This window comes from Tachysurus fulvidraco, chromosome 4, assembly GCF_022655615.1.
Source record: "Tachysurus fulvidraco isolate hzauxx_2018 chromosome 4, HZAU_PFXX_2.0, whole genome shotgun sequence".
In the NCBI taxonomy this organism is placed as follows: domain Eukaryota; kingdom Metazoa; phylum Chordata; class Actinopteri; order Siluriformes; family Bagridae; genus Tachysurus; species Tachysurus fulvidraco.
Genome location: NC_062521.1, coordinates 3,175,850 through 3,187,229, shown reverse-complemented (window position 1 = coordinate 3,187,229; position 11,380 = coordinate 3,175,850). Strand labels below are relative to the sequence as shown.

At 44.8% G+C, this 11,380-nt stretch overlaps 1 protein-coding gene across 4 annotated transcripts; it reads left to right on the top strand.

Annotated features, from left to right (window-relative positions):
- Positions 1-9,003, top strand: eif3s10 (eukaryotic translation initiation factor 3, subunit 10 (theta)). Of its 4 annotated transcripts, none has more exons than XM_027165826.2 (22): positions 1-198; positions 1,092-1,282; positions 1,900-2,036; positions 2,153-2,316; positions 2,458-2,657; positions 2,790-2,998; positions 3,073-3,244; positions 3,334-3,438; positions 3,531-3,629; positions 3,804-3,920; positions 4,014-4,199; positions 4,407-4,754; positions 5,259-5,363; positions 5,542-5,655; positions 6,059-6,181; positions 6,329-6,482; positions 6,745-6,929; positions 7,071-7,180; positions 7,293-7,684; positions 7,809-7,947; positions 8,115-8,287; positions 8,380-9,003. In XM_027165826.2, exons 1-22 carry the CDS (start codon positions 150-152, stop codon positions 8,586-8,588), a joined length of 3,681 nt encoding a protein of 1,226 aa, XP_027021627.2. In that variant the 5' UTR covers positions 1-149; the 3' UTR covers positions 8,589-9,003. The 4 variants fall into 4 exon arrangements, with proteins under 4 accessions (XP_027021627.2, XP_027021626.2, XP_027021629.2 ...); XM_027165825.2 differs by having other exon boundaries at positions 7,293-7,693; XM_027165828.2 differs by having other exon boundaries at positions 2-198; positions 7,098-7,180.
- Positions 9,004-11,380: the final 2,377 nt, after the last annotated feature.

Here is an 11,380-nt window from a genome sequence, read left to right as displayed (position 1 = left end):
CACTTTCACGTGCGCTCCTTCTTTTTCGGTTAGCTTTGCCGAAGTGCGGTGGTGTTCTGTGCTCAGCGCGGATGGACGAGGAACATCGACCATTTACACAATAAAACTGCGACAGCCTCCAATATCGTCCTGCGAAGCGAGACACAACAATGCCGGCGTATTTCCAAAGACCCGAGAACGCTCTGAAAAGAGCTAACGGTAAGCGCCCTGGAGCTGTGAGCAGTTCGGCTGCATCATGGCGCAGCCGCCGCCATGTTTTTTCCCCATCTGTCTGAAGCCAGGCCGTTGGGGCGTGTCCTAATCCGCTGTACTCGCCCTTACACTGGAGCACTACGTAGGCTGTAGAATAATAGCGCGTGCACCCTACCTAGCAGCTATGTGTCACATTTGGGACAGCGCCTCAGTTTCAGGCCTGCTTAGCTTTAAAGCCAAGCTAACATCCGAGTATTGTATTATTCGTCGTTTTTTAAATAAAAACATCGACATTTTCCCCCTTGAAACATTCTCCTGAATGTAGTGTGTTATTTTATGTTTTTAACCAGCGACAAAACGCATAATTTTAGTGATTTCTATCCAGAAACTAGCTAGTTGACGTAGCATCATGTGAACCAGGCTAACCAGGTTAGCTTCCCAGTGACAGCCTGCAGCATAAAGACCCAGTTTAACACCCACGACATATTAAATATATAACGTCTATATTTTCCTTTTTTTTTTCTTCGGACCAGGTTTCACCAAGACACGTTTATGAGGTCGTGTTCAGTTTAACACAGTATGTCTTTTGTTAGCCAGCCAATCAGCTACGTCAGCACACAAAGCACGTCTGACTCTGTAAATAGATCATTTATAGTCATTTATAACTCTGTAAATACTTTGATTGATTTGTGCAGCTTGTATTATGTACACAAAACAAAAAACATGGAGGTTTACATTAAGAGTCAGAATGATTAAATCCTATGGAGAAGATTCAGGTTTCTAATGATTACAGTTGTGGTCATTGATTATGTTGTTATTCATAACAGATGAATCATCTGATATAAGCAGTAATTCGTTTAAAAAAACAACCACGATCTGTTTTTTCTTCCCTTTCTTAGAGTTTCTCGAAGTTGGTAAAAAGCAGCCTGCTCTGGACGTCCTCTACGATGTCATCAAGAGCAAAAAGCATCGAACATGGCAGAAGATCCACGAGCCGATCATGCTCAAGTACCTGGAGCTCTGCGTGGATCTGCGCAAGAGCCACCTGGCCAAAGAAGGCCTTTACCAGTACAAGAACATCTGTCAGCAGGTCTGGGTCTAACCGCGAAGAAATCAGACTTCTCACTTTGTCTTTGCATGCCGGATCGGATCGGCTTTACATTATATGTAGTTTTTTTGTTTGTTTGTTTGTTTTTGCAGTCGTACGCTAGTAGTAGAATGACAATCAATAAGCAGATAGTGGAGTGTACATTTAATACACTTAGACACACAGGTTTATCGTGAATATACACACAGTACAATATTAACACACACACAGTTCTCTCTGTAGAAATTTACATCCAAAACGTGTGATTTTTTTTATTTTTTTTGTCATTTTATTAGATTTTTTTTTTTTTGCAAAAAAGTTAAAGAAGCAGCAAAAACTCACATTTAAAAAAATAATAGTAACCTCAATTATTACCCCAAAAACTGTAATTATAGTGTAATGATTTAGTGCTCTCTGCTGGTAAAAAATGGAGATTACAACGCTGTAATTCTAATGTATAGTGAGAATTATCCTAAGGGAGGGTGACTGATTTGTAAGGCAGTAGAAGTTTTTGGTGAAATTCACTTTGTTTTGCAGCCGTGAGTAAAATATCTGTTCAGGCATAAACTTTATCCCCTTTCCTGGTTATCACTACTAAAAGATATTCCTTCGCCTCTCAGGTGAACATCAAGTCTCTGGAGGATGTGGTTCGTGCCTACCTGAAGCTTGCAGAGGAGAAGACTGAGACAGCCAAAGAGGAATCTCAGCAAATGGTGTTGGACATCGAGGATCTGGATAACATTCAGACCCCAGAGAGGTACATGGCAATAGTGAAGAGTTTATTTTTGTGTGAAATTTGAGCATGTCGATCTGTGAAGTTTACGATAACACGGAAGCCTACAAACGGACGTTTGATTTATTTTGCCTGGTCAGTGTACTGCTGAGCGCCGTGAGTGGAGAGGACACTCAGGACCGTACCGACCGCCTGCTGCTCACTCCATGGGTCAAATTCCTGTGGGAGTCGTATCGCCAGTGTCTGGACCTGCTGAGGAACAACTCTAAAGTGGAGCGTCTGTACCATGACATAGCGCAGCAAGGTCGGTGCATGCTGCGGACACATGGGAGATCTTACACGCCTGCTTTTATCACACAGGATCATCAGTTCTGAATACTACCGGCAACGCATGTTAACTTTTCTTTTTTTTTTTTTTTTTGTAACACTTTGTTTTTTTAACCAGCTTTCAAGTTCTGCCTGCAGTACACCCGCAAGGCCGAGTTCCGTAAGCTGTGTGATAACTTGCGCATGCACTTGGGTCAGATCCAGAGGCACCATAACCAGAGCACAGCCATTAATCTGAACAACCCAGAGAGCCAGTCCATGCACCTGGAGACTCGGTTGGTGCAGCTGGACAGTGCCATTAGCATGGAGCTCTGGCAGGTGAGGCTACATAGAAGTGGCATGAACGCACTGGAATTGGTTTATTTGCTTGTATGTAAACGTACCAGGGAGATAAACTGTAAACGTGGCGAGGGGAAAAGACTAAATAAGGTGTATTCGCTCTCATTTCAGGAAGCTTTCAAGGCAGTTGAGGATATCCATGGACTGTTTGCCCTCTCTAAGAAGCCCCCCAAACCCCAGCTGATGGCCAATTACTATAACAAGGTGTCCACGGTGTTCTGGAAGTCGGGTAACGCTCTGTTCCACGCCTGCACGCTGCACCGCCTCTACCATCTCTCCAGAGAAATGAGGAAGAACCTCACCCAGGATGAAATGCAGAGGTTAGCGGTGTTTGAATTTCATTTATCAAAGTCGTTCTAAAATGCTCAGATTTTAAACGTACCGCGTTCCACAGGATGTCGACCCGTGTGCTTTTGGCCACTCTGTCCATCCCCATAACCCCAGAGCGCACCGATATCGCCCGCCTGTTGGATATGGATGGGATTATTGTGGAGAAGCACCGCAGACTGGCCACTTTGCTCGGTCTGCAGTCGCCACCCACCCGCCAGAGCCTCATCAACGACATGGTAACATGCGCTTTGGTTTATTTCAGCTAAAATGCCTATTACATGTAGATTTATGTGGCACCACATCCTAACCTCTAATCGTCTTGCAGGTGAGGTTCAACCTTCTCCAGTATGTCATCTCTGACATCAAGGAGCTGTACAACTGGCTGGAGGTGGAATTCCATCCCCTCAAACTTTCTGGACGTGTCACCAAGGTACACTTCTGAAATTTGTAAAATGAAGGATTTAATGAGTCGAAGGTTCGGTCATCGTAAGTCCTCCTCTGACGCTGTCTGTGGTTTCCCAGGTGCTAAACTGGGTGAGGGATCAGGCAGAGAAGGAGGCTGACCTGCAGCAGTATGTTCCTCACTTACAGAACAACACCATTCTCAGACTTCTACAGCAGGTTGGTGTGCTGTCCTCATTTCATAACACATTCCCATCACACGGTGTGAGATTAGTCAGGGAATTATTAGTTACACCATTATTTACCTAATCGAAACGAGCAGTAACGTCAACGACTAAATGCCGAATATCGGCTCCTAAACTGCGCGACTGTGGGATTTTTGGTTTGTTTTAGGTGGCTCAGATCTATCAGAGCATCGAGTTCAGCAGGCTGGCCACCCTCGTGCCGTTTGTGGATGCCTTCCAGCTGGAGCGCTCTATTGTTGACGCTGCACGTCACTGTGACCTGCAGGTGCGTTAGTTATCGTTTCCGTTTCCTCAGGTTAGTTGAACGTACATCTTAAAGCTGTAGCTCTGTTGAACATTCGTGCTTTTAATTTTTCAGGTTCGTATCGACCATACGTCCCGGACCTTAAGCTTCGGCTCGGATCTGAACTACTCGACCAAAGAGGACTCTCCGGTGGGACCGTTCCTGCAGAACATGCCTTCGGAACAGATCCGTAACCAGCTCACGGCCATGTCCTCTGCTCTGGCCAAGTCCATTCAGATCATCAAACCGGCCGCCAGTCTGGTAAGGAACTGGCCACTTGTCGGTTGTTGCCGGTTCATACTTATAGATGAAGTGTTCAGTCAATAAGACATTGTGTTCTTCGCCTTTACTTTTTATTTTAATTTTTTTTTTGAAAATCTTTTTTTATTTCTAACTTGCTGCATGTCTCTAGGTTATTCGCCATTTGCTCTGTTGCACCGCTTTAATTGTTAAATCTTCGTCCCGTAGCAAGAACGGGAGGAGCAGCGTCAGCAGGCCTCGGCGGCCTACATTAAAAATGCCCGTAAGGAGCACCAGCGCATCCTGGCTCGTCGTCAGACCATCGAGGAGCGCAAGGAGCGTCTGGAGAGCCTGAACATCCAGCGTGAGAAGGAGGAGCTGGAGCAGCGTGAGGCCGAGCTCCAGAAGGTGCGCAAGGCCGAGGAGGAGCGCCTGCGCCAGGAGGCTAAAGAGAGGGAGAAGGAGCGCATCATGCAGGAGCACGAGCAGATCAAGAAGAAGACGGTGCGCGAGCGCCTCGAACAAATCAAGAAGACCGAACTGGGCGCTAAAGCGTTTAAAGACATCGATATTGAGGTACGGAGGGCGGAGTCCAAGATGTGACGAGGAGGAGGAGGATGAAGAAAATTTGAGTCATATTGTGCCTTTTGGTACTGTTTAGATGCACGTGGTCAGGATGATGATAGACAGGTTTACACGCTGGGAAGGGGACATTTAATCTCCCCGTAACCAAAAGCTCCTATAGGATGAGTTATATTATGTGGATCAGCTTTGGGTTTAAGTTTAAACAGGTTTGTAAACATGTCACAGAATCACAATTCAGCATGTTCCCAGTCTATAACATGAAACGGTGCTGTTGCAGTAGTTAATAGTGGACAGTCGGCGTTTCCCGTTCACATTTAATCCAGAGCTTGGGCCAAAGAGTTTATTAGGATCAAATCACACAATTTATTCTTTTTATTTTTAATGACTGATTATTAGCTTCAACAAAGAAGTGCAATTTAATTTAGTTACCTGAACAGTCTCGTGTGTTTGTGTCGTGGGTTTGTGTTGTGACTGACTGAACTTCTACCTGTGCAGGATCTGGAGGAGCTGGACCCTGATTTCATCATGGCCAAACAGGTGGAGCAGCTGGAGAAAGAGAAGAAGGAGCTACAGGAGCGCCTAAAGAACCAGGAAAAGAAGGTAGGCTTGTAAGGTCACGAAGACAAATAACTTCGTCCATCTTACATTCCATCCCATGTTTCACGTCGTCCTCTTACTCGGATCCTAAACCCGGATTCCGCTTCATTATACGACCGCCACGGCATTCTTAATAACAATACATTAACGCGTGAGGGTTTTGTATGTTAATGTGTTTCAGATCGACTACTTCGAAAGGGCGAAACGTTTGGAGGAAATCCCCCTGATTAAAAAAGCCTACGAGGAACAGCGCATCAAAGATATGGAGCTGTGGGAGCTCCAGGAGGAGGAGAGGGTAACGCCTTACAGTCCATCTCCACAGTCCAAAAAGCTTCGCCTCTGCTTTGAAAGAAGTTCTGAACAAATATCCGCATACTCGAACCAATATTCTTGGAAATGTTCGCTTGGCTAAAAAGAGCTAAAGATTACTCCGTCCAAGTCCCTCTTTCGTCCGGGGCGTCAATCAATTTTTCATAATCTCTAGGCCATAGATCACCCTAATGCTCGCTCTTATTAGAACTGCACCACTCAGATAGGCGCTTTGCTTAAGAAGACATGATTATTTTATTTTTTTTGTTACTCCAGTTCTCCTCATGTGGAAACTGGAGCGGTGAACGTGCACATCAACATCTGTAGTGATGATAGGGAACATTTCACATGCTGATTTCACGACATGTAATTGTGCACATCTGTATTAGATCAGCAACCTGAAAGTGGAGCGTGAGAAAGCTCTGGAGCACAAACAGAGGATGTCCAGGATGATCGAGGACAAGGAGAGCTTTGTAGCTAAGATAACGGCCGCCCGAAGCTTCATCTACGAGGTAAGGAGGCCGGCTGCGAGCGCAACAGCAGCACAGACACACTGTGATACTCGTCGCATGTGGAGATCGACGGGTTTTGTCTTCACCACCGAATCGTGTGTTAAATGACTCTGAATGCTTTTTTTTTTTTTCTTAAATCCACCGAAGGAAAAACTGAAGCAGTTCGATGAGCGTCTGGTCGAGGAGAGGAAGAAACGCCTCGAAGAGCGCAAGATACAGCGCAAGGAGGAGAGAAGAAGCACCTTCTACCGCCAGAAAGAGGAGGAGGCTCAGAGGATCCACGAGGAACAGCTGAAAAAGGGTACCGTTGGTCATTATGAGTACTTCAGCTTCTAACAGGATCCATTTCCAACTCATCTGTACTGTACCGATGACATCAAACTGGTTTCCTTGTAATAATACAAGAACAAAGCTCCAGATTGTTTAGAGACGGATTATAAAGACAGATTATACCTTGAGTTTAGAAATAAAATGGATGGGGTGTCTGTTATCGTACCGCTGTTGAAGCTGCCTTTGTTTTTCGGTCGAGACAACGTGACGTTTGTGATTCGTTCGTGTTTCAGAGCGCGAGGAGCGCGAGCGTCTGGAGCAGGCGCAGAGGGAGGAGGAGGAGCGCGAGTACCAGGAACGTCTGCGCAAGCTGGAGGAGCAGGAGAGGAAGCAGCGAGCCAGGCAGCAGGAAATAGAGGAGCGTGAACGACGCAAGGAGGAGGAGATGAGAAGGCCCCCAGAGGAGAAGTCCAGCAAAGTAAACCCCCACACACACACACACTTTGATCTTCTGCCGTTTTCCACATCATTTTTTCCCCCCACAGACACCAATGATCTGTGTTGTGTATCTTGACTTGATTTAAAAGCTTGTCAATGTAAATGATGTAATCACATTCAGCCTGGAACAATCTTGATGCCACTGCAGGACTGGGGTGAAAAGGAGGAAGGTGGCTGGAGGAAGCGTACAGAGACCAATGACTCTGAGTGGAGACGCCCCGTTCCTGACAAGTGAGTGGCTGCCATTTATTACAGGATGCTATAGGGTGGTCAGGCCCTGGCTGATCAGCGAGAGTGCTGATATTTTTTTGCGATTTAACCCCTCTACTAACTTGTGACGCAGAGATTGGCGTCAGGAAGGACGTGAGGAACCTGAGCGTGAGGAGCGTGAGCCACCCTTTAGAAAAAGCGCAGAGGGTTCCCGCCGTGGACCATCAGATGACAGAGGTCTTCGCAGGGGCGTCGATGATGACCGCGGTCCCAGGCGAGACTTTGATGAAGAGCGTAGCCTCAGGAGAGATCCCGAGCTCGGCCCCAGACGCAGTCTGGACGAAGATCGCGGACCTAGAAGGGGATTCGACGATGACCGCGGTCCTCGACGCGGCTTGGACGAGCCAAGAGGCTCTAGACGTGGTGATGATGACTGGGGTCCTAGAAGAGGTGGTGGTGATGATGATAGAGGTGGAAGGAGAGGAGTTGATGACTCCAAGCCTTGGAAGCCTTTGGGCAGGCCAGGTACGGATGGTATGGAATATTAAACTAACTTTTTTGTTTTTTTCTACATTAAAGTGTTTGGGCAAATAAGTGTTTTCTCTCTTTTATTTTTTTAATTATTACATTTCTTTTGTGCACTTAACAGGTGGTTGGAGGGAGAGGGAGAAGGCCCGTGAGGAGAGCTGGGGTCCTCCACGTGATTCTGGTACTCGTGTTGATGACGAAGAAAACGAAGAAGAGGAGCGCCATGACGGAGAGCGTTTCAGAGAGCGTCGTCCGCCCAGGTACTCGTTCTTGACCTCGTGTGATCGGCAGAAGTTTGGAGTCTTGTTTCAGAAATGCCGTTTTTGTGGCAAATATCCAGGGACAGTGTTCTATTTGGTTTAAATAGTATGTACATGTAGCTGATCTACACTGAAACCTTAAACGCTGTGTGTGTGTGTGATTGTAGGGAGGAGGGAGCCTGGAGGAGAGGTGGAACTGACGAGCCCAGCAGTTGGCGCGACAGTCGGCGTGACGACTTTGACCGCGACGATCGCCGTGATCGTCGTGACCTCCGAGATCGTCGGGATGATCGTGATCGTGAGCGTGATCATAGGCCCACACTCCGCGAGCCTGATGATGGTGAAGCCCTTGTTTGCTCTGCGACCTAAAACCTTTTACATCTCCCGTGCCCATGTATTTGAAATGCTAATGCGTAATGCATCCCGATTCAGGTGGATCCTGGCGCCGCGGAGGAGGAGGAGGAGGAGGAGAAGATCGCCGAGAAGATCGCAAGGAGGACCGTGACGCTCCTCCAAGACCCCGTGAACGCGACGGGGAAAGAAGCACCTGGCGCTCCGATAAGGAAAAAGTCAACCCACGACGCACCAAGAACGAGACCGACGACGACGGCTGGACCAAAGTGGGCCGATCTATCCATTAGTCACATCGGTGTTGTGACACAAACCTCTGGCATCATTGTTAATCGAATCATCATATAGAGTTATAGTTTGACATGTCGCACCAAGCCAAGAGTGAGAGCCATGCGTTCTTTTTCAAAATTATTTGTGACCAATTCTACCCTCGCAGTACATCGTTCTGCTTTTTTTGCATGCTTGGAGAATTTCATTGATCCTAGTGTAAAATCGTGTTTCCTTGAAACGGTGGGTGAGCAGATGCTAAGTAATAAATAAATAAATAAACACCTACGTAATAAATTAAAATGACGAGATACATGATGATAAATCTGACCTGGAACTCAGTGTGATCCTTTATCACCGCTCGCTGCAGCTCTCGTGGATTGTGTGCTTTTTAGTAATATGGAAACTTTATTAATAAAGTCATTTGCTCAACAAATAGCACTTACTCTGATCTCAGTGTTTTAATGCCATGGATGTTGATTCAAAGAATTTCTGGTTGTTTTAGTACACACACTACAGTACGGTTTACATTCCCCACGGCTTCCGGGTAGAAGAACGGTTCTGTATCAAGCCGTTTAGTATATAGAATTTATATTCGGTAGGAAGTATATCACTGAGAATATCGATGAGCTGTTCAAAAGGTCTGGAGACTAGTTGAACTTTATCAGATATTGTATCATGTTAAAGGTTAGTGATGTGTAAGGAACGAACCTCTGGGTGCAATTTACTTTCTTTTTAATCTGTACTCTGTAGAACATCAGCAAAACCAACACAGAAACTTAATCCCTGTTTTCTCTTGACTCCCAAGTAGTTAAAATTCGCTCTTAATAAGCTGATATTCGTTTTACTTTTATATCCCACTACTTTATCAAAGCCTTTGAACTGATGCCCAGACATTTAAGGGAATATTTTCTTTTATCAAGTGTGACTTTTCATGTTTATTAAGTGTTCACTGTTATTATAAAGCAAAAGCACTGCTGTGTTTACAAGAGGAACTTTTGGTGTAACACGGAACCTTCCATTCGGTGCACTGGTGAAGATGGACGTCTCCGTTTCTGAGAGTCAGGACGTTTGTGTACAGTTTTTAATCCTCTGCCAGACTGTTCCGTTATCTCTTTAAGTGGTAAATTGCTTCAGCCATGTTTTTCTTTTTTTTTTTTAGCTCTGATCAGGTGAAGGTGATGCATGATAAGTCTTGTCCAGGTGATGAGGCAATGGTTATACATGAACTCCACATAATCCTGGCTATTACATTCAAGATGATTGGTTATGACTTGATGCAATTGTTTACTTGTTTAGACTTGTTCATATATGATATTGTATATAATGTAGATATTGTGTGTGTAGTATATAAATGTAGGTTATATTAAGTGTGTATGTATAGCATAATGAAACGTATAGTGTGTATATATACACACAGGTTAAGATGTCTATGTACACACACACACTGTTCATTATGCTGTATATAACACACACCTGCTGCAGGGGCTTACATTCAAAGATAAACCTCCCAAAACATCCCCAATCTTCACAAAGCTTTGGTAGCTCAGTGGATAAATGAGGTGGTCCCTCATGCTGACAACCAGGGTTCAAACCTCAGTCTCTTCTTCAGACGGACGCAGCTTTTAGCAGCAGTACTAGGAAGTAAAAGATAAATACTCCCAAAAATGGAGTGTAGTTTGAAAGTCCTGGTAGCTCAGCAGGTAAGTCAGGTGGTTGTTTGTGGTGTTAACCCTGGTTCAAACCCCTGTCTTTTCTTTAAACATGGCAATGTAAAGTAAAAGATAAAGCCCCCCAAAAAAGCAGTGTTGTTTGAAGGTACTGGCGGCTCAGTGGTCTGAGGGTGAGGTCTGGACTGTCACTGCATGGACACACAGGATCAAGACCTGGTAAAGGTGAGCTGAAGGTACTGGACCCAGGAAGGGCACTAAATCCAGCAAAGAGAGAAAGAAGGAGAAAAGCTGGTATGTCCCAACTGGGGCTCCTGGGGAAGTGAAAGGAGGGGTTATGCTGCTGTGTACAATATATATACTTTTATTTACTTATTATATACACACAATTATGTTCATATATACTTTCTACTATACTACACTTACTATAACCTGCTTTTATATACTATACACTTCATTTTATAATATTGTATGTACATATATATACACTTACCTACTTTTATGTTCCTATATGCAATATTCTACTTTCTACTATTCTACACACCAAGCTACTATACTACTATCCATTTATCACATGTATTCATTTACATAGTTTCTAAAAAAATATATATATTTATTGACTAAATTGCATAAACTTAACATACACAAACATTACACTATATGTGCATACATAATATTGTATATAAGTAAGAGAGACAGATATAAAATTAAGTGTAATATACATAGTAATATTGTACACAGCCCAGAGCAGCATAACCCCTCCTTTCACCTCCCCAGGAGCCCCAGTTGGGACATACCAGCTTTTCTCCTTCTTTCTCTCTTTGCTGGATTTAGTGCCCTTCCTGGGTCCAGTACCTTCAGCTCACCTTTACCAGGTCTCGATCCTGTGTGTCCATGCAGTGACAGTCCAGACCTCACCCTCAGACCACTGAGCCACCAGTACCTTCAAACAACACTGCTTTTTTAGGGGCTTTATCTTTTCCTTTATATGCCCTGCATAGAACACACAAGGTCTTCAAAACAAATGGCTGGGATTTGAAGCCATACATCTCTGCATCACCAGGCACCTCACTTATCCACCAAACTACTTCGGATGACACGTTATGCTGCTTTTTTTAGGGGCTTTATCTTTTACTTTATATTCC